At 29.8% G+C, this 24,711-nt stretch overlaps 1 protein-coding gene across 1 annotated transcript in view; it reads left to right on the top strand.

Annotated features, from left to right (window-relative positions):
• Ca-alpha1T (Ca[2+]-channel protein alpha[[1]] subunit T) overlaps positions 1-24,711 on the top strand; it is a 121,303-nt gene that overhangs the window by 71,494 nt on the left and 25,098 nt on the right. Inside the window, exons 7-17 of the mRNA XM_011498861.1 lie at positions 6,425-6,528; positions 7,119-7,294; positions 7,500-7,592; positions 8,346-8,524; positions 11,484-11,638; positions 13,287-13,546; positions 15,321-15,516; positions 17,443-17,592; positions 20,738-21,054; positions 21,782-21,933; positions 22,160-22,363. Coding sequence (XP_011497163.1) covers positions 6,425-6,528; positions 7,119-7,294; positions 7,500-7,592; positions 8,346-8,524; positions 11,484-11,638; positions 13,287-13,546; positions 15,321-15,516; positions 17,443-17,592; positions 20,738-21,054; positions 21,782-21,933; positions 22,160-22,363 — 1,986 coding nt within the window. The remainder of the gene's footprint in view (positions 1-6,424; positions 6,529-7,118; positions 7,295-7,499; positions 7,593-8,345; positions 8,525-11,483; positions 11,639-13,286; positions 13,547-15,320; positions 15,517-17,442; positions 17,593-20,737; positions 21,055-21,781; positions 21,934-22,159; positions 22,364-24,711) is intronic.

Raw genomic sequence — 24,711 nt, 5'->3', positions numbered from 1 at the left:
AATTAAACGACATCGTATTGGGTTTTAGCCTTTTTCCACAATTTTACTCTTATTTTTAAGCGGTTACTCTCAAAAAGTAAAGTGAATGCTTAATAACGAATAAAAAAATTTAAAATTATATGTACATATCGTCAAAAAAAAAGTGGCGTATAATTGTCGTGTACATAATTGGTTATGCTATGGAGGCATTGCAGAGCTTTTTGTACAAAAGCGTTTATTCTTGCCTGGATACTTTCGAAGAAGAGTATCTTGAAACCCAACACTCTTAGTGTTTATCTATATAGAGCATGCAATATCTGACCTATTTTATATTCATATATATATATACACATATATTTATACGTCGTTTGTGAACTCTGAGCTATGGCAATTTCTATTTCTCTTGAACTGTACATATTCTCGAGTCAATTTGCAACTATTATTCTCGCGCCTTTATGAGCTTAAATTATGTTAAAGGACTAACGATAATTATTTCCCATTTATAAATCTATATTATTTTCATTTCTTCTTTTTTTTTCTCTTTTTTTTCTTTTTTTTCTTCTTTGATATATATCCTATATTTTATTATTCAGCTTTTCATCGTTTCCCAATGTTTTTTCTCTTTTCTTTAATTAATTTTCAATAACTGTTTTTGTTTATTTAATTTCAACTTTAATTTTAGAGTATCTATTCAATTAGATAAAATCAAATATAGAGAAGCAAAGCAATATTTGAACGTTGTATTTCTCGATTCAAGTTGTTACATTGACTATTGCATTTGATTGATATTAATTGATTGTTAGAGAAAAAATTGACTCGGTTGAAAAAAACTCGATAACAAAAAAATTATTTTTAGAAAAATCTACATCTATTTTCAGATTTCCGCTATCTTTCATCTTTTCCTTCTTGATGCATGAATGAGTGTTTATTATACGTTACGCACTGTATTACTGTGTCTGTATTCTTCTATCAAAGTCTATGCCTATGGATCTGATGTTCAACGTTGTTACTTTTCTTCTATTTGACGTTTTCCATTAAATGAAGGCACTACATGATCTTTAGTTAATATTTCTCATCTGCTATGATTTTTTGTCATTATTATATTTAACCAACAAGACGACTGTCATCGTATGAATAGCAAAAAAATATTTAGTTACCTCCTATAATCACATACTGCTCTTACAGACCTTAATATAATTGCGAGTTTATATTATTTCATTGTAACTTATTAACCGACTTTCTATCAAAAGCTTATATGATAAATGTTCTTATATTTATTAAACGAGAAAAGCGACATTTTTAACTATATATTGTATTAAAAAAATTAATTAATTTGAACAGCGACGATACGAGCTCCATTATTTAAAATATTAAATATATAATTAATTAAAGGATCTATATTTCAAAATGATCGACAATGTCTTAATTTGTTTTCCAAATATCGCATATGGTACATACAAAAATTAAATTTATACTAACTCGTAAAATTCATTGACAAACGATAGGGCATTGACGATCAGAACATACAAGACATTGAATACAGAACATTGAAATCAGAACAGACAAGACATTGAAATCAGAATCAACAGGAGGTAGACTACAATCATTTTCCACCTACAGTTACGATCTCTTATATAAAAAAAAAACAAAAAATAACAAAAAAAAAAAAACAAAAAAAAACAAAAAAAAACAAAACAACCATTGAGTATGAAAGACTAATATGACTACTGACAGATTACCTAATGCAAGTGTCATTTCCAATTTTATTATACATGTCAACACATTGCGTAAAAGAAAAATTTCAATAGTACTGAAAATCTTGTATTGGAAATGTCAAGATAGTTATATTCGTGCTCGTTCCTGTACTTCACTCATAAAAATAAGATCCTCACCTCATATTCGTAAGACGAAGCTGCCATATTATACTCGACTCGGTACATACGAAACATTCTGATTTTGCGAAAAGTCGACACCAATATGACATAAGCGAGAAAGTGTGCGAATTTTTTTGTACGATATAATCGATTTGTGCACATTTAATCGTATTAATATATGCTATACGATTCCGCGATTTTGCATTTTTTACGATAGCTTGCTCATTTCAATTTTTAAATTGCTACGAATGACATACAACGATTCGAGCTAATAGACAAACGTAAAAGTTAGTCGATGAATAAACATAATGGATTAATATACGTATTATCATTTTTACAAACACGAGGCATTAAATTTGGATTTATAGTAACATTATAATCATCCATCCTTTATTTATTTAGCATTAATGCAACTGCATTGCCAAGTTATTGAAATTTTTAAAATAAAAAGTTTTTATACAATTATATAATTTATATCTTAAAGAATTGATTTGATTCCATAATACATATATATCTCTTTTATTTCAAAATATCGAAAATTTAGTTCATTAACGCTTAAAAGTTGAATATGAATTTATTTCCTATCGTTTTTGTACCTATAATTTTACAAAGTACTTATACGGTTTCCTAATAGACTCTATGGTTATATAATGAAAATGTTCTTCAATATAAATAAATCACACTTGAACTTGCATATAATTAAACATAATTTTTTTTTAATCTATGAATTACCTTTTACATAGTCGAGTTTAATAATTTTTTTATTAATTATTGTTTTTTTTTTTTTTATTTGATTTTGGTAAAAATTATTATTTCTCTGATAGTTAGGGACTAAAAAGTTGGTAAAATTGCGAGTATCATTAAGCAGCGGCTGATTTCGTGGAAATTGAAAATATCGCTTATGCTAATGTAGCAGCTATATTATGTTTGTCAGGCCAAGTCACAGCATATAAATAAATAAGTCCTCCTAAGTCGTTTTACAAAAATAATTCATTATATATAATAAATAATTATAAATTGTACTTGAAATGTTTGAATATTTATTACATAAATTTTCTACACGCACGCGCGCGCGCGCACACACACACAAAACGTCCTATTTAAAATACTTTAAATATATTTAATTTTCTTAAAAAATGAATCCATTGTTAAATTTTTAAAGATATATTTTTATCGATATGCTTATTGTTTAAAATATTACAGTCTTGCTTATAATAAATATTTTAATATTCATGATACTTTGGTAAGAAAAAAGTATTTAGCTTAAATAACGTAATATTGAAAAAATCTCGTAAAATTTCGAACATTATAATTCATTTCTTATCACTTACAATTTCATATTAATAAATTTCAATGTATTTAAATTAAGATTATCTATTCACTATTAATATTACATCGATTAATATTTAACACTTTGCAACAATTTAAAAACATACTTTACAAATATTTGTGATTCCTTATTGCAATATGGATAAGCATTAAGATAAGCCGTGATCGAAATTATAGGATAAAATTCTAACGCAAACAGTATTTAATATTAAGAGTTTAATTTGCTTAATAATGACCTAACATTACCGGATACCGATCGAATTCCTTTTTATTGGCATCCCCTCGATTTAAAGGAAAAAAAAATCTTATTTCATTTACGGGCGGTTAAAATAACCAATCTCCAAAACGACTGATCCGAGAACAAATCGCATACGTCGCATCCACACAGTTTTCACAAAGCATTTTATTTCATGTGGATAAGGCGAAACCCACAATATTAAGCGACACTTGCGAATCCATTTAATCGAAAAGTCTCGGTAGGGGAGGGATCGTCGAGCGCGCATTGTCCACGTCTCTGTCGGAGGAATATGGTGCCGAAGTATGATCGTAATAGTTTTGGCACTATAATCGTTCGCGATCGGGCAGGAAATGATCGATATATAAGCTCGAAATGGAAGTTGAGATGCTATTTGCGAGCACGAGGCTCGGTAATGCCATGTTTATATTTAATTATTACTCTGGTTCACCTGCATTTTGTTGTAATAGGATAAAGTACTCTGTGCATCCGTGTTATCCGCGTTATCCAAGAGAGTAATGAAATAGCCAATATCTTGCTTACATTGCATTGCACTCGATTTCATTAATCTAGTCATTTGACATGTCGCGTAATCGAGCGATAAGAAAAATAGCATAAATAACGAGTGGATAAACTGCGAAGAGCAAAAATCGAGTATCTAGCGGTGTGGACGTACTAGGTTACTAATGTCAAGCAGCAAAAATGGTCGTAACTATGATACGAAAAGGTATTCGCTAAGCTTTAAAGAAGATTGAACACGTCGTTGGAGTCTGTAAAGTTGACGGATCTTGCCTGCAGGGGTTACGGTCGAGCATATGAAAGGCTAAAATTTTACGTCCCACTTTTGTACTTTTGTACTGAAAGGCGCCTCGCCTTCAAAGTGTTACCGCTAATGGAATGCATCGGGCGTCTATCTCAAAGGCTTCTGGGATGGAAGGAAATGGCGAGCGACGCAAAATCACAAACACTCGCGCGTGTAAATAGACAAAGACGGGACGCGTAATTACTGTCACATTGGTTGCAATGACTAGCCGCACTACTATGCCATAGCAAGACCGAGGCTTTGTTTCATCAATTCAAAACTGTATTACAAAACTAAGCAACCATTTCTTTTTTCTTATTCACATACAATATATTCGTAAATAATTGCTTGAAATAACCGTGACGATAACTTTCTGTGGAATTTTTGAGTTTAAATGAACGGTAATGATGATGCTGTGAATAATTATTGATCTGAAATATCAAGTTTTAATAATACGAAAGCTTTAGTTATTATTCGTAATAATTGCCAATTCAATTATAAAGTTAGTAGAGCTTTTGTTGCCTTGTCTCTTAAATTTATCTTAATTTAATTTTAAAGAAGAATATTTTAAAGAAAATATGCCATTTTTATGGAGTAAGATTTATTATAAAAACTAAAAATTCTTAGTTTTAAACAGTATCAAATCATTGTTTCAAGATTGTAAAGGCAATTATTCACTCTTATATTATTCAAATATAGTTTAATATTAGTAATACAATATATAAATTTTTTTGTAAAACAGCTTATGATCTGCTGGTTATAATATTATCGTAATTGGTCAACAGCCATTATTATTATTCACATTAATCCCATCGAGAGTTCCGAATTATTAATTGTAATTAATAAATTGAGATTTTCTTCTCTCGGTAAGATCGCGAGTCAAATCTCTGTGTGGGGCTCAGGTACTGTGCGCGAGAACATCCTTATTACTTCTTTTCTTTTTCACAAATGCTTTTTTCATAATACTCCAAAAGCACCACGCCATTCGTGCTTAAATTTAGATGATTGAGTAAGAAAGTTTATAAATGAAAATATCATTCATAGAATATCTGTAAGACGTTAAATTTTGAAAATAAATATTTCATGATCATTTAATATTATTAAATTACTCATTCGCTTATAGTTTTTAAATAATGATTGATTGAACGCATTATGTTATTTTATTAAAAATATAATTAATTTATTTTAACATAATATAAAATACATAATATAAAATTTTTTTTCTTCAATGTATATAGTATAAAAAATAAATAAGTTTCAGTTAAAAGTGAATGATTATAAAAAGACGACAAAATTTCCATTAAATACCAAGGCATTGCTAAAACAGAAAGGAAGCAATGACTATTATTTCATATTGCAACTGTAAACATTGCCTGATAACAATGCCATGTAATTAAAGATAAGAATTTTAATTCTTAATTATGTTTAATATTATAGTAATAATTTAAAATTGTTTTTAAATATACATATGTAGGTTAGAAATATATATCACTATTGCACGAAAGCATTAGTTCAGTAGATAAGTATAAGATGTGAAGATTTTGCATAGTAGAAAATAAATATTAAATTTCAACATCACATTATCAGAATTAAATAATATAATTTAAATTAGAAAATGACTATCTTAATTCATTAAATTATTCGTACCATCACAAACAATGAGCAGCTCTTAAAACATGTAAGAACAAACATGCAACAAAAAGAATTACTAATGATATATTTTTCGGTTAGACAGTGATAAAAGCCGGGATATCATTGTTTGTCATTCGTTCAGCATCTCAAGCACGTAATATATAATGTACATATGTGTCAATACATCATTCACTAGATCTTGCCTATGAACGAACCACTTTTCACTGTACCTTGTCGAACGTGCACATGATCATATTAACTCGTACATACATCATTCGATATATATATATCGTAGCATGCAATGAAACCAAGTGCATCCGTCTATATTCACACGCACAGACGCAAGCACATATACACCTAATCTATAAATACGTATATATATATATATATATATATATATATATATATATATATACATGTATATAGAAAAACACACAGACGCTCACGCGCATATAAACACCTACATATGCACAGATACTCAAATGCCATGTTGCCTTGCGACGTTGAAAGAGTACTATATGAATGGAAATGGCATCGCCGTTACATTAATGTTCGCGAATTTTGCACTTGCAGCGACCTGGAAAAGTACTTCGAGTACCAGGGCCAAGATTACATCTGCTCGAGGCCGGACGATAGCGGTATGCACAGTTGCAGCAATTTGCCGCCCCTCAAGATCGGCAAGTGTTTTGAGTATTTTCATTTATGGCTCTAATCATTTACTGTAGTGTTATTTTTATCTTTTTATTTCATGTTTATTGGTAAGGTTCGCTTAACTTATTTTTGCTTCAATTTTAACCTTTATATTTATCTATGTGCTTTTACTTCTCCATTTTTCCAAACAATCGTCAATGCTAGCTATAAAAATTTTACTTAAAACCTATCAATATACAATATTGCACAGGAGACTGTCTTGTAAAAATTGTACATTTATCTTGTAAATTTATTCAAAATACTTGAGTGTCTATGATTAAGGCAATCAATATTTTTTAAAAACAATGGTATAATAGAGTATAATGTAACTTTGGAAAATATTCATTTACCGAATCATACTTTATGAGGATATTTTATAATATCTTTTATAATACGTGTATTTTGTATTATTCGTTCGTTTTTACCTTCCTTAAAATTATTATTCTTTTAAAAATGCTCAAATATAAACGATTTTGTAGCTAAACAACATTAGTATTGTTATGTAATGAACAAAATCAGAAAAAAAAGGAGGAAAATGTATCATTACGATAGTGATCTAAAATACATTTATGCGTAGGTAACTTGGAGTGCGAACACAGAGCACTGCCGAACAATAACGCGACGTTAATCAGCAACGATTCGTGTGTCAACTGGAATTACTATTACACGGAATGTAAAGGCCAAGGCAATAACCCTTTCCAAGGCACAATATCTTTCGATAATATTGGCCTTGCTTGGGTAGCCATATTTCTCGTAAGTTCGCAAACAGAGTTATCATTATTATTTTCTCTTCTTTTTTTTTTTTTTTTTTTTTTTTTTTTTTTTTTTAATCGAACAAGTTAGGAGAATTTTTAAAGATCTTTCGCTTCTCGTTCAAGGTTAAGAACAATTATTTTGACTTTCTAAGCGCCTTCGGTACTCGTTCTTTTCTGATAAATCACGTTTTTCATTTGTACAGGTGATTAGTCTGGAAGGATGGACGGACATAATGTACTACGTGCAAGACGCTCATTCCTTCTGGGACTGGATTTATTTTGTTCTATTGATCGTAGTAAGTTGAAACTTAATTTGATGCTCTTTAAATACAATATTAATTTGTTTATATAAATAAAAGAAGGCTTATAAAAGATGTATGTAAATTTAATATTTTTCAAATAAATCTTTGAATACCTTCAATCTAGAACAATGTACAAGTTATTAATAATAAAAATTGCTCTTTATACATAGTAATATAATTCTAGTAAATACATATTATACGAATATAAAAACGTAGTATATATAATTTTTATCTTTTACCAATTTTAATATAAAGTAATTGGTTATAGATAATTAGATTATTAAAAAGTATGGAATATTATGGAAAAATTTTATTAGAAAAAGAAGAAATAACTTGATTGGATGATAAAAGTAAATATTTTATTTTATACATATAATCGTACATACTATAAATATTGTATTCAACTTAAATAAAAGTAATCTACTTTTAGTTTAATACACGCATTGCTTATAATCTACGCAAAGTGTAAAAAAGTTCAGAGCAGAATTCTAGTTTAAAGAAATATGTCCAATTATAATATTATTTACGTAAATGTTAGAAAATAGGAATATCTGGTATTATAATAGAAGAAAGTATGAAGAGCAATTTCAAGCAGACTCGCATATCATCGGAAAATAAAATTAATAAGCTATAAAAATTACATGGACCGGGTATATTATTGAAAATGAAGACTCATTTTCAGAGTAGATTCGTAAGATAGAGTGAGGTATCGTTACTAGCGGCTAAATTCCTTTTCTTCTGTTATAGATCGGTTCCTTTTTCATGATCAACCTCTGCCTAGTGGTAATAGCCACTCAATTCTCGGAGACGAAGAAGCGAGAAATGGAGAGGATGCGTTTGGAGCGGGCTCGATTCCATTCCACCAGTACTCTTGCTTCTTCTACTAACACGTCAGAGCCAACCACGTGTTACGCAGAGATTGTCAAGTAAGTAATTTGCAGTTTCGCATCTCTATTGTGTCACGTAATGATCAAGCTGTACAAATATTGTGATGTGAAGGCCAATTAAGAAAATAAGCTACCTATTATTCATTAAGAGTTGTAATACAATACAATTATCAATAGTAATCAATTTAATAGTGTGGCATATATTATCGGAGAATTTAAGTTAATCTTATCCATAATAATTGCCATGCCAATTACGAATATTCTGTGCTCGACATTACCAATGTTGCTTGATTCTTGTCAAATACACAAATTAGCTCGATGCAGAGCACCGTTGCCGCTTTTATAATTAAATGAGCTAAATGAGTCTATTTAATCGGAGGTCCAAGTAGGTGTTGTTAAGTTCATTCGATTTCACGCGTGCCCCCTCTAAATGCTCGTTTCGTAAAGAATGAGCGAGCAATAAGAGCTTCGGTTACTCATTTCATTACTAATGGCTTTCTCTCAAATAAGGCGTAAAACCAAGTGAAATTCTACAATTAAAATGGCAATTCAGTTGTAAAACATTATTGAGAACTCAAGCACATGGACGACACAGAAGGTTTGCGAGTGGACGTGAATGCGTATTGAATTGCGACTTATGAAGGCTCGATTGTTGGGTGGTAAAGTGCAGCCGTTGCTCCAATCACAAAGAGGTCGTACATATTGATTTTTTCATAAGCGCAAGATAGTGAATGCCAACTATCTTTGTGCGCTTTTGGATAAAGTGAGGGGAGCCTACTAGTCCGAAAGACAGGAAATCCCCGCATGAAACGTTATTCTTTTCTATATATCAACGTTAAGTGGCATGTCAACGATTTCACTTACGATAATTGAGACAATACAATGAGTTATTCTGAAAATTTATTAATGGATTCTTAATCGCTGGCGTTTTTATTGTTTAATCGAGTCTATTCAAAGCCCAATACTCTATTTATCAAAATGGCGAATTAAATAACGGCCCGTTGAAATTTCTTTTTTTTCGAAAGCACAATGTCCAGCACTTGCTGATTTTAGATCTATATTTTACTACACGTAATAAAGAAAATTATACATTCTGCTGTTTTATTTACAGTATGAAATTTTATTATATTTATTGTGCATATAAACCATCATTGTTATTCTTTAATTGACATAAATCGTAGTTTAAAATATTATGTTGTATTATAAGAAACTTATTATCATACTATTATATATACTATTTTGCTGAAATCGTAAATATTATTATTCTACTTTAGAATGCTGTCATATGTTATAAGAAATTTTCGATATTATCATCACGATTATTCGAATTATTAATCTATTAATCAAGAAAATTGAAATTATTTTAAAATATCACTAAGATTCACAAAAATCATTTTCTTTATAAATAAATTGGTAATAATACTCAATTTTAATTTAAAATACAACGTTTCAAGCCGTATAGATATATAAATAAAATTTAATCTCTTTGTTAATACTTTGGTTATATCAATTATTAAATGAAACTCGCTAAATTCTATAATCTTTCGAGATTTTTTCTGCATAAAACGTCGTCCCACTTTTAATAATTTTCATTATTATTTAAAAGCATTTTTATTATTATGACATGTAAAAACCCAGAGATGATACATAATTCAAATAATTAAAATTGCATTTTAAATGAGAAACAGATGTTAGTTATATAGAATCAAAATAATGTTGAAAATTTCGTATACTTTTTAAAAAATTTAACATAAAAACTAAAATTTATGTGTATGTGTTAGCCATGCGTAAGAAATTCATCGATCCACTTGATAATTATTATGAAAATTTAGGTCAGACCTGTCTTGTTTTAGATGATACTTCATACTAAATGATATAAAATATTTTCTACTTAAAAGTAGCTCTGGCAGGTGGCGAAGTCTTTAATTTTTTTTTTTTTTTTTTTACAAAATACAGAAAGATTATATTTTATTACACAAAGAAAATATTACATTTAACTTCAATACAGAATAAATCATACAGTTTTTTAATATAAATTGAAATGATTCATATACATATGATATTTAAATGTTTGGTCAAATCATTATGATACCAATATGTTGTGTTATCTATGATTTATAAGTTATACTACGTGTGCAATTAATTATAATAAAATACGTCTAATTTACTATCTTAAAGAGGCAAAAGTGTTTTTATAAGTATTTCGACAATTTATTTTTAAAATAAAAAGAAAAACAGTCATGTCAGTTTTATATTATTAAAAAATAGATAAGACCAGTTTAGTACTTACGTGATGCATAATTTTAATAAATATTTCATAATCTAATAGCCATAGATTAAGCTTTTCACGTTATAAGGACATAAAAAATTCCTATCCACGAAATATTAACAATGAAAAAATTAATAATGCGAAATTTTGATCAAAACTGAGTTAAACTATTATAACTAAAATTTCATCGAAATTATTTATTATGTTACATATATAAATCTAATGGTATTTTTATCATAATTAATATAAAAATTGTAGTATATTTTCGTATTTCAATAAATTATACATTATTTTAAAAATAATTGTTTATTGAGAAGCTTTGTGCGCTTCGTTGACTAATAAAACATGCATACATTGCAATTCAAATCTATAATTACGTAGATATTTCTATTATTTCTTTATTTTTATTACATATTTATCCTTATAATAATTAATTATTAAAGTATATATCAGCACAATAGCCTAATTATGATTTAGAATAAATGTTTACTTCAAATTTTTATTTACTTAACAATTTTTATATATATAACAATATACTTACTAATTAAATGTAATATATTATAGCTACTAATTTAATTAGATTATTAAGAATGCGACTTTAAATAAATACAACAATAATGTAAATAACAAATATATCAAGAATTTAATACTTGATAAGTATTCCAATAATCTACTAACTTTCACAATTTATGATTACATATTTTGTTAAATTTTTTTTCAATTTTATAGATATATTGCACACCTTTGGAGACGAGGGAAACGAAGATTAATGAAAAAGTATCGATTGTTTTTGTATAGTAGGCAACAAAAACGAGAGCAAAGTTTGTTAAAAGATTCTCATGGCCAAGTACGAACTAATATTGTAAGATCGACAAGATTATTGGGTAAGTTTTTAAAAATATAGTTTAAAATATATTACAAATATATTAAATATTAAATATATATTAAATATATATTAAATTTACATGCCACTTTGTTAAAAAATAATTTACAAATGATGAATTCGAATGAAATTATATAATAAATACATTGCTTTACATTTATTACACAAAACGAATCTTTGTGATTTTATTAAATAAAATACGTTAAATTAAATTTAAACTTACGCTTGATTGGAAATATGCGAATCAATACATTGGAATGAGTAATTCACTATAATCTATCTTCATAGTTCAACACTAGATGATCAACATATTTAATTTTTGTTGCAAAATCAAATTTTAATTCAAGTCAAACAATAAATTACATAATATTTTCAAATCTAATGTTATCAGTTAAAGGAATAATATTCAAATTTCATTATTCGTGAAAGAAATTATGTATTTGGCTTGAGTGATATAAAAACTACAAATACATATGTTACAAAATAATAATATATATTTTAAAAGAATATCGATTTCACAGATTTTATATGCGGATGATATCGGTGATAAATGGATACAAAATATTTAATCATCAATGAATCTTATCATCATATTAATTGCACGAATTTTGTATAATTATTTAAAATATAATTGTGCAAATATTATAATATGAATAGTAACATAAATATATAACCATACAGTATGATTATTTTTATCTTTCGTAAAATTTTCGTAAAAATGTATTGGTATACTTTTTCGTGAAAAGCAGTATCATAGCATCAATTGCAGATGTATTCATTTTGCCTAGCCTGTGTTAGTTTTTTTGCTCGAGAACATCGATATGAACATTTGCATCTAAATTTTTAAATATCCTATGGATATAGGCCGTGATATACCGTACTAGATCACACTTTATTTCCAAATTTTGCATATTTTTCTACTATTGAGAATATGGGGAAATTATCGCACCAAAATGGCTTGACGTCTACATTTGTAAATTATCCTTTAAAGAGAATCATATATTCAGTTGCCATTTGTTCCATGTAAGCTTAATAATTTGCGAAAAAAAAAAAAAATTCAATATTGAGCCTCGAGTCATTGATAAATAGTCATTAGAATATATCTTTAATTAATGAATTTACAAGTAACTTGCTGCCCGAATGATATTTGCTGACATTCAGAGTATTGGAAATTCTGAATTTTACTTTACAAGCCTTGGCTAACGTAATTTAACGGTATATTGAAACTTTCTTATTCATGCAAATGTTGCACAATACATTATCAAATATTTCTATTTTTGAAACATCATCGGAAATTAAAATATAAAGGATCGATGATATATAAGGTCCTACGGAAATCGAGCTGCGGACGTATGGATATGAGGCGAAGGTGTTACTCGGTTACGTATCTCCATGTCGGCTTTGATCGCTTTAATGTGACAATATCGCCCATGGAGCCTCAATTTACATCTAAAACCTTGAAAGCAATCGATCTATTTGAAATTTATACGTCACGAGCAATCTCCCAAATGATCGACGCGTTACATTATCGCTTGTATTACTGATCGTTCGCTTTCCCACTGGGAGCCGCGTAAACACATGATGTAGAGACGAAAGTGCAATAAAAGAGCAAATAGTACATGGGACTCCTATGAAAGTTCGATGTGCAGATGGAAAGCTGCACCACAGCCAATGTCCCCGGCTACTGGCCGCCCAAGAGTCCGAGCAGGTCGGCAGCGGCAACGGGGAGTTTGCGAGAGTAAGCGGCTTAGGCGGAGGCAGCGGCATCATGGGATCGAGTCTCGCCCCGCGCGCCAGCCCCGAGGTATCCGAGACCGAGTTCTCGATAAACCAGTACCAGCAGCGCTCGAGTCTCCACCGTAACGTCTCTCTCTTCAACGGCAGTGACAACAACGTCAACGCCACGGAGGTTCGTTCCCTCCTCTCACGCTCGAGCTCCTCAGCTCCTCACATGACAGTGCCATACTCGACTAACCGCCCGACTGATTAGCAGCTTCCCGCCCCGCTGTCTTCTGATATTTATCCCAGAGATCACGCTCTCTTTCTCCTAATTATGCGTTAACAAGAATTTCAAAAAGCTTCGCCGGGGCCTATTGACGATATTGCCGAAGATGTCATTAACGTCATTAGATCCTTCAGTTTCCTACGGGCAATGGCATTCGTCATGCACAACGGTAATAGAAAGTGTCGCGGTAGTATTTTGGAAAACGGCGTTCCATTCTATTCCTTTTACTCGATCTTGTTTTTACAAATCTTATCATTATTCAAGTAATTATGCTATAATAAGCATTCGTCGTATTGGCGACGAAAAAAGCTCTTGGGATGCGGATTCATATTAAGATCAATATTATTCGTTCAAGGTCTTGTTAAAGCACATTTAAGTATATTCTGTGTATGAGTGTTTTTGGCTTTGAAAGGGGAAAGTTTTTTTGAATTTTTTCTTATTTGCTTTTATTGTCCTTCAATATGTTAAAAAAATTCACTAATGCAAGCTAATGGTAGATTGAATAGAATTGAAAGTAATATAAGCAGAGATATAAGACATGAATGGGGATTTTCAACAAATTTCCGAATAATTCGTGCTAACGAGACTACTTAGACATAAAAGGGCATTGGTATTTCATAGTCGATAGTTTGCACATTGATAAGTTCTAAAGTTAACACTTGATACCGCATTCCTAGAACAAAAGTCGTACACATAATCGTTCTATCCAGCCACTGATGCTATTTCTTATTAAAGAAATGTTAATTGTTGATGAGAGAATATACGATCGAAGCACCGCTTCTTATACTTGTAAAATAATTTGCAATAACGTATTTGAGCACACACGTACTACATCGTACGTTTTATCACGATTGTAATAATTATGAATTTTAGACATACAAAGGTGAGTTTTGTATCATGGCACCGATAAAAATTATTATCGATAGTCAAATTTAGTTGTCATCGACACTGAAAGTAATGTGCTTTACGTGGAGCTTTTTTTTTTTTTTTTTTTTTTGTTGAGAAATCGTTCAAATATGACATTGAATAAAAATAGAGTTTTTAGCATAACATGAAATACGATGAATGCTTATAAATAAATATATACCAAACGATTGTTCACGATATTAACGTGTTAATTTAGCCGAGAGCATAAAATCTCAAGTGCTGTAAGAATATAAAAATGAAAATTCATGTTAACTGCATTTTAGTGCATGATATTGTTATAATAATTATTCCCACTTATTGACGAATGAATGTAAATCAATATCACATGAATAAAATGCGGTGGTCAAATATTGCACGCCACACAGGCATATACACCCACACACACGCACGTACGCACGCACGCATATCGAGTAGAAAATATTTGACTCGGTAAATCAGGTTAAAACTTCAAGCGGACATTGATTTATAGTTCTACAATGCCTTTCTTCCGAATCACAGCATCCACACACGATCTACTCAAATTTTCGTGTTAGTCCGAATGGTATTTTAAGATGGAAGAGCCAGGGATGTTCTGTCGTGTAAAAGCGCGTCAATGTGCCAGTCAATGCCTTAAAACGATCACGCTGAATGAAAGATTATGGAAATGGGTCGCTGCACTGCCGCGTCACAATTAATATCCATCCATTCACTCCCCAACACTGCAATGCCACTTAATGACAGAAAGGGAGTGAAAATTCTTGTCGTGCTACAGACGCACAGCGCGCTTTTGAGTCCACCTTGCATTCATCATCGCCGGCGCAGTAGCGTCATGTTCAGCGACGTGATTCTCCTTCATGGCCGTAGCGTTAATACGTTGCCCGGCTCGATCGGAATGGCCGGCGAGCGAAACGTTTGCTCCAGCGAGAAAATGACCCAAACCGGCGATGGCAATGTCTGGTCGGCGCCACAGCCTAATAACGTACAAGTATGTTCGACTTTTTTAACCCTTTCATTTTGGAAGCCTCGGTTTTTTATAAGCAGCCACCCGCCCCCGACCAGTGAATCGCGGATCATGTCGACTGCTCATAATGCATTACATACTGTTCGACGGCATGCAGAACTTGCACGGCGAATCTTTGAATATCTGCAAACACCGCAGTCTCGCGTGTAGTTTTCGCGCATTGAAATTGTGTCGACGCCAACCAATAGTGATAAGTTGATGAATAATTATTGTTTACGCGCAAATCGGTCCTTTCACCGCAATCGGAGACATCAAATATATTGACCATTTATTCAACAGTCATCCAAACAGAATTTTTAATTATTTTTTATAATTTGGAAATATGAAAGGGTTAAAGAAACAGTATTTTCTTTGATTATTTTTAATAATTTGGTGTTTCTTACATGTCTATTTCGAATTTTGTAATTTTAATACTTTCGCTTTTCAATCAATTTTCTATATCTTTCTATATCTATTTACTTACACTGTAAGAAAATTTTATACTTTATAATTTTATATTTTGCACAATAAATTACTATTATTCTATTTAATGCATGATATTGTTTATATACTCTTCAGACGCTCCATTCGAATTTTCGAGTTAATTTAGTGTACTATATACGTTTATGTTTTACCTTTCTTATGACAATTATTTCATGATATTTTATAATTTCATTAAATTTTAGATTATTTTTATATCTTTTAAATGAAAATTTTTTTCCACATACATGAAGTATATTATATGTAAACAACTTAATTTTTTAATTTTTTTATTTTTATCACATACTACTTTCTATTTTATTACATTTTATTAGCCTGCTATTTGCTTGTAAAATAAAGGCGTCGGTATTAATTTTTTTAACAGATGACCAGTTGAACCTACTTGAAGTAAAAAAATGTGAATTAAAATCAATACTTTCCTTCTTTTCGTTCTATGAATCCATTTCACGTTTATTGCAAATTTATGTGCACACACACATATATATATATATATATATATATATATATATATATATATATATATATGTCTATATGAATAAAATACGAAGCACCCATCACAGGAATTTCAAAATTTCATGAATTCGCATACTTTCATCAGTAGTTCACTCACTGCAACACAAAAATTTGAGTGGAACGTCTGTACCTTGCTTCCTTCTTTATGTATTTTAATATATATTTATATCTTAAAATTAAGATTATATTATATCGTGTAGAGAATTTATTTAATAACTAGAGTGAAGACATTTTGATCTATTAATTTTCTATTTATTCTTGATGTGAAATAGTAAATGTGTTTAATCGAATATATTACAATTTTTAAAAAATGATGAAGCGTTCACCTATTATTTTTATTTTTGATGACATTTGATTAGTGTGAATATCCATAAAGTAAATATTATTAAAATAATATTCTAAATAAAGATACGTTATATATATATATATATAAATAATTATAGATAAATTCCTATTTATTAATTAATCTATTAATGGTTCTTCAACTAATTATTGATGTTTAAATATCAGGTAAATTTGACAATCGATTGTCAAACGCTGTTTTTTCACTAGAATCATTGTCAAAAATGAGACTCCTTAAAAATAGATAATTCATAAATACAAAGCTTACTTATGGGAAAATTATTCTCTTCAAAATGCCATACTTGTTCAGAAAATCAGAATTAATAATTAATCAAAGGTAAGAGTAAAGGGGAGGGGGGTTAGCATCGCAGCGACTATTAATTACGCTTAGCTGTTGGATAATTAATGAGTGAGCGAAGTGAAAGAAGCGAAATTCGGAAATAGATGCGCGGTACTTTTGGCGTAGGCTGCTCATCCGGTACATGGCGGATTAATAAAAATCTAAAAGGCTGATCGAACTATTAAGCCTCGTCTTGGTCCACCTCGCATTGTTTACATTTTCAGGCCGAGCTTGGGGGCAGCGAGGCGATGACGTGCCAAGAGCTACTCGCACTCAGTGGGGCTCTCAGCGCGGCCCTACCCACCGGCCAATTGGCCCTTGACTCCTTTTTGAACTCCCTTACGAAAGGTAAGCAGCAGCATCGAGATACCTCGAGTACTCAGATTCTGATGTACCAGGCGATGCCTTCGTTTGGGTGTGACTCCCACTAAACTCGATACGTGTTATCGTTCTCTTGGTTCGGGCACAGTTGCACTCTTTGGCATAATAATTGACACTGTGCCTGATGTCTGATGCGCCAGATGCAGACTTTCCTAAACATTGCGGCGGGGGTCTCATGGGATTATTTGCACTTAATCGGCACACTCGGCAGTAAAAACGTTTTCCTTAACTTTATAGGTTTTGATTGTACTTTACTTCATATGCATTGTTTTCTATTATCGAGTTTTATACATTTATAATGAATGCTGCTTTAACCATTATACAATTTTACATATTAATTCTACGAACGCGTTGGAGGTTAAATTTGGGACGAAGACTGACGCGTCCTGGTTCTCTAGTCTTTACAATAATCTACTCTCCACTTATATGATGTTGAGCTCTACGCATCGTAAAAATATTTTGTCCGAAAAAACAAATAGATCGTGTATATTGCAGTTGCTTGCACTACTTCATTCTTGTCATTTCTTTTAACATATTACAACTATGCATTCCGATACATCGTTGCATTAAATTAAAGATTGCATAGTTTATTTGGTAATTAAATTAATATATTTAAAGTTGAATAAAATCGAAAGACTTTTAAAACTTAGAATTTTGAAATTCGCGAATGAATTTTATAATTCTTTGTAAAATAATTCCTTCTATTAATTCTGCCTACCGTCATAACCACGCTAAATTTACATACTCTTATGACGGTTAAATTTTACTTAAAATAACTTGTTATTTATTGATTTCATAATACTTGAGTAGAAAAAAGAATTGTTGTATTCTACTATTATTTTTTTATGATAGTCGTTGAAATAAATATAAAAAACATAAAATAGAGGCTCGATATGAAATTGTCAAAACAGAATATTTAAAACTCCAGAATTGATAATATAATGAATTCATGAGAATATCATAATATTTTAATTAAAGAATTCAAATTCATTATTTAAATTCCATTTTCATCAACTTCATAAATATATATTCTTAACAAATACTGATAATGTCTGGCAATGAAATGTTATATATTTAAGGGGCCAGATTAAATTATAATAAGAATTTTTAAAAAAATAAATAGACAGAAAAAGACAAAAAGTAAATTTATAAGGATAAAATAGAAAAAAGCTTGTTAATTTTAATCAAGATAAAAGCCTAACTACATGTTACAAAAGGTTATAAAGAGCGATAACCGTAGGGCGTTTCCTTAGCTCGTAAAGCTTTTATTATGCTTAATGATGAGTCAGTGTGAGTGTAGAATTTTGGCGTTATAACAGGATATTCTCGCCAATAGAAACTCTTATATTATGAAAAAACAACGAACAGAAAATGCAGTTGTAAATATTTTAAAATCACAAAAATACAAAGAAATTCATTAGTAAATTTAGTGCATGAGTTTTGCGATATATATACTCTCCCCCTATACCCAAAGTCGATCAATGAACAAATTATTTGTACGTTTATTTCAAAGCAAGAACTTGTATCTATTTAAATTGTAAAAATATGTTATTGTTATAAATATATCTATGCCATATTCTATAAGAGTTTAATGTGTAAAATAATCTTGCAAATTCTAGAATATATCTCACGTTCTATATAAATAAAGTATTAGATTTAAGCCAGTCCTTAACATGTATAAAAGCACTAATTCATCTATTTCATGAATATAAATATATAAATATGTTTTAAATTAATATAAAAATAATTTTTATACAAATAAATATATTAGTAAAAAATTCTAATACAAAATACACATGATAATAAAGTAATTTCTTATTATAATGGTTGTTTGGTTTTCTGAATAAACATTTCGGTTTTCGGAATTAATAAATTTTTAAAATAATAGAAAAAAAATCTAACTATACTTACACATAGTTAAACCAAAAATTCTATAAAATGTTGGACACCGTGTAATAGACTTAGTCAAATAGTCTTACATTAATTGCTAAGTTAAAAATAAATTTTGTAATTATAAAATAAAACAGAAAGAAATTAATTAATAATAAATCATTATATATATATATATATATATATATATATATAAAGATAAGTAACAGAAATATGAATCTTAAACACACGCACACACGTATACACACATACACGCGCACGCACGCACGCACGCACGGTTATACACACAGGCATACACACGCACACGCGCGCACACACACACAAACACACACACACACATATATATATATATATATATATATGTTATGTTGATAGTATACTATCCAAACAGTATGTAATAATTAAATAAATCTTTCTATACACTGTAATTAAATTATTTCGAATTTTAAACTGAATGATAAATAACGTTATTAAAAAAAATAATCATTACATGTTAATTTTAGAAATTATTACAATATATTTACAGCAATATCGAGGACTTTTTTAAAATTATACAATTGAAAATACGTAAAAGCAACATGATATTATCATTAAATACATATTTCAGTATGAGATTGAGCAATGAATAAAACCACCTTTTACAATAATTTGCCATCATTATACACACTATCACAATAGATTTTAAAAAACAAGTAAAAGAAACTATATGAGAATAAGCATTTGTTTTTAAAGCAAATAGTGTCGATGTTAAGAGGAAGAGTAATTGATAAATAAAACTTTGTTTACACGCTGCAAAGTATATAATTTATATCGATCGGGAAATCGAGAAGGAATTTTGTTTAATACGTATTATAAATGCAGTGTATATTAGTGCAATGGTTAAATGTTCAAGATTGAATGGAAATTTACGAGAATTCGACGTGTGAATATAAGATTAGAGAAATAAAAATTTGAGGAGAAAGTTCATAGAGACTTGTCGAGACAACTTGTATGCAAAAAGCATATCGAAAAAATACATCAAAATTGTGATGGATCGGCCACGGGAGAAAGCCGTAAATGACAAAGATAGGGCTTGAGACGGTGTCGTTCCAGTCTCGCTGTGAACTCGTTGAGTGTAAAGGAGCGGAAGCCTTTAACGCGAGAAATTGTTAGGAAAGTCGGTGTCGGCGCAATCGTAAAACCGGGTCGAAAGAGCATGAAGGCAGCAAAAATTGGTCGACAGGTATAACGGAGAGGCACGTGAACGTGGAGGAGCGGTCGCAATGGGTAGGTAACACCGAGGTCGACAACTGCTCCAGCTGCTGCGAAATACCGAGCGACTGGCCAGATGAGAGGCGGGGGCGAAGTGGTGCCGCGAGCAAGTGGAAGAGATCGCGGATCAGGAGGTTCCTGAGGGCCAGTGGCCGCTGCTGTCTGTGCACTCTGCGCTACATGCGGTGCTGGACGAAAAAGCTCGTCGATCACAAATACTTCCAGCAGGGCATACTCTTTGCCATCCTCATCAATACCCTCAGCATGGGCATCGAGTATCACAATCAGGTTGAGAGACAGACCCTTATATCTTATGTCCCTTATATCTTAGGGATGCTGTGTCCCCACTTAATGCACGACCGATTATTTTTCACTCTAGGCGCTTCATGGGAAATCGTGAATTTGATTGTCATTAGTTTAATAAGAGTTTGCTAATTTGATCGATCTGATTTAAGCAGTCAATTTTCCAATATTCCTCGTTTATTTCGATTCGGATGACAAAATTTAATGTATTTCTAAGCTATTTTAAAAAATAAAGGGATTTATACGCGTGTGTGAAGCAATTCTAAAGTTAATATACTAATGTCGATTTCAATTAAAAATAGCCTTTTATTTAGAATATAATATCGTATGCTCAATAAGTTACAATAAGCTATGTGACGCGAAATATGTATAAAATTAATTAATTAACCTTATACGGCCGTACGTCGACTTACATAAAACTTTTACACGATGCATATAAGATTATAAAAGTTGATTTTTACTTGAGAAATATTTATGAAAGGCTATATTTATATAATATTAACATAAACTATATCCATAAGTAGAATATCAGAAATTTTTATTTGGTAATTTATTTAAATGCCTGCATGTGATATTACCAAAGTGAATGAAATACATCGTTCATCGGTATTGTCATCAATATTTAATAAATAACTTTATTAATAAATTATATTACATTGTCAGTAAGAATGTTTAATAATTAACTTTCTATAACGCATTTGTATATCATTAGCCAGAAGAGTTGACGGTCGTGGTCGAGATAAGTAATATCGTCTTTTCCGCCGTGTTCGCTGTCGAAATGTTATTGAAGATCATAGCGGAAGGACCCTTTGGTTATATCAGCAATGGTTTCAACGTCTTCGACGGCATTGTTGTTGTTTTAAGGTATCATATTATTTATTCTATCCTGAAACCGGGTTTGCCCGGAGCCAAGCAATCATATGTGTGCATTGACATCAATATATACCGTAATAATGAAAAAAAAAAAAAAAAAAAAAAATTAATGAATTAATTAATTAACTTAAGAGAAGCCGAAAGAGCGTAAATTAGATAAAGTGTTATTTTTATTAAATTTTTCCCTTTTCTTTTCTTTTCTTTTTTTTAAATATAGTGTTGTTGAACTGTGTCAATCTTTTGTGGAAGAAAGGAGTGGAAGCTCAGGTTTGAGCGTACTCAGGACATTTCGCTTGTTAAGGATTTTAAAGCTCGTGCGTTTTATGCCAAATTTGCGGCGACAGCTGTTCGTTATGCTACGTACAATGGATAACGTCGCTGTATTTTTTTCCCTTTTAGTGTTGTTCATCTTTATCTTCAGGTAAGTTCAGTTTATTTTTTAACCATACGATATTATTCTATCTAGTTTATAGTTTGTAGAGATTAAATTGTAAAAATTAAAAACGACTTTATATTATATTTACATTATAAACCTTATAATTACAAAGATAGCTACCCTTACAAATGCCCACGGACTTTTACTTTTTAACATTAATAAGAAATAAAGTATGTTGCATTATATTTACATTATTATTTTATTATGGTGATATCGTTATTCTAGACATGCAAATCATGAATATAATAAGAATCGTCGGTGTAAGAATTTTCAAGTAATTGACAGTAAATTTGAATAATAAATTAATCTTTGTAATAGTGCCGTATTTGAGCAAAATGACAATTTCATTTACGGTGAATTTATACCACATTTATAAAATTAAAATCAATTTAGACATTTTCAAAGTTCTATCATTTTAAAAGTTTCTTTAACCATTTTGTTATCATTTCTCTATTATCGATAAATATAATTATATTCGAGTATTAATACAGTGTCAAAGTTTGATTTTAAATTTCTTATAACTAAATAAAAATTTTTTAAAAAGTATTGCAAGCAATAGGGATGATAAGAATTTTAATTATTACAAGAATAAAATTCTATGGAAAAGATGCAAAGGTTAAAAATCAAAGAAGTTTTCTTCTATTGGTAATACAATATAATGGGAATGAAAAGAAATCATATACACAAGCATATAAGAATGATAATAATGATAATAAAAATACTTAAATATATAAACATGTGTGTGTGTGTGTGTGTGTGTGTGTGCGCGCGCGTGTGTATTTCTAGATTAGCATTTCAGTGTGATTACTTTGATACGACGCTGACGGTTGTTAATGTTGATGATGTTATTGGCACGTCCGGGATAAGCATAATTCAGGAATGCATCGGAAGTAGTGCCTTCGCATTTCTACTTATCTCACTATATACATGAAGATATCAAGTATACACCTAATATATTAATATATATATATTAGGTATTTATTAATGTGTGCATGGTGCTTTTATTTGCTGGAGATGTCTAGCGACAAGTCTAATAGATGGCTATTACATACTGAATAATTTTGTCGTTATTCATTTATTACTTCAAATACCTTCCATTTCTGATACTCTCTGCTATATTGAAACAAAAATTAAGCTATTTTCGAGAAAAATGTTTCGCTTTCCCAACTATCTCACTTTTAAATCTACAATTTTGAAAAAATACCATATTTATAATACTTTTACGTTATAATACGAAGAATTGAAATGTAATTATATAATTGTACGAGGCATTTTCGTAAATGTTGAATTTGCAATCTCTATTATTTATATTGAAACATATTTATTTTTAAACTTGTTTAACACAATATTTTATATTATATTATTATTTGGCTTAGAAGTTTATTAAAATTTGATTGTGACATATTGACTACATTAAAATAATAAAATTTTTTTTTTTATGTTCATTAACACATTTTAAGTAATAAATATTTATGTTTTAGAAGGTAAACAGTTTAAAAGTAAGATCGCTATTAAAGAAAATTTATAGTCACATGGTATTCATTTGCAAGATCTGACATATTAAATATCATAATAGCAATGCAATTAAATGTAATAGATAATAATAAATTGAAATGTAAAATGATACTTGTGTTTGAAAATGTATATAAATTATAGATCGTATGAATAAAAAGTAATGAATGCATATAATTTTAATTGAATAATATTCATTAATATTGAAAAGCCTTGTTGGATAAAAAAAGAGGTATTATGAATGGATCGAATAAAAGAAATATTTGCCTAATAAGTTTAGATTTTAGAGTCTATATTCTCTTATTAAGCCAAAGTACTTAAAAATAAATGACAGCAATATTTTCCCATCCAGCTTCTCAATACTTCTTCATCAAAACTTTTAAAAGACTATATATAAAGTTTTCAATTATTATTTTGTGAAATTAAATCGTTTTTTTTCTTTTTTAATAATCCGATTATGCGTGACTGTAGATAAAAAGGTAAGAAAGAAATTGTTTTTCTCGAAAAATAATATGTACCATGCAAATTTTCCGCAAGCGGATGGAAGCCGCCTTGTCTTGAATATGATATTTCGGTTTGATCGTCGATATTAGAAAGCTTGTAAATGTTCGTTACGTATTCTGTCATCTTCATTTTATATTTTCAAAACATCAAGTGTCTAAGCATTAGTACATTTAGTGCAATATAAGTATTAAAAATATGACATTCGTATACACGTTTATTATGCAGAATTTCCCATTTAATTGGCGTTCTTTTATACAACTTTTTGTAGAATTTTATTTTTATCGTGCAATTCATATCATTATTTTAGCAGCAAAACT

Source organism: Ceratosolen solmsi, unplaced genomic scaffold (genome assembly GCF_000503995.2).
Source record: "Ceratosolen solmsi marchali unplaced genomic scaffold, CerSol_1.0 scaffold30, whole genome shotgun sequence".
In the NCBI taxonomy this organism is placed as follows: Eukaryota; Metazoa; Arthropoda; class Insecta; order Hymenoptera; family Agaonidae; genus Ceratosolen; species Ceratosolen solmsi.
This window is presented reverse-complemented; position numbering and strand designations above follow the sequence as displayed.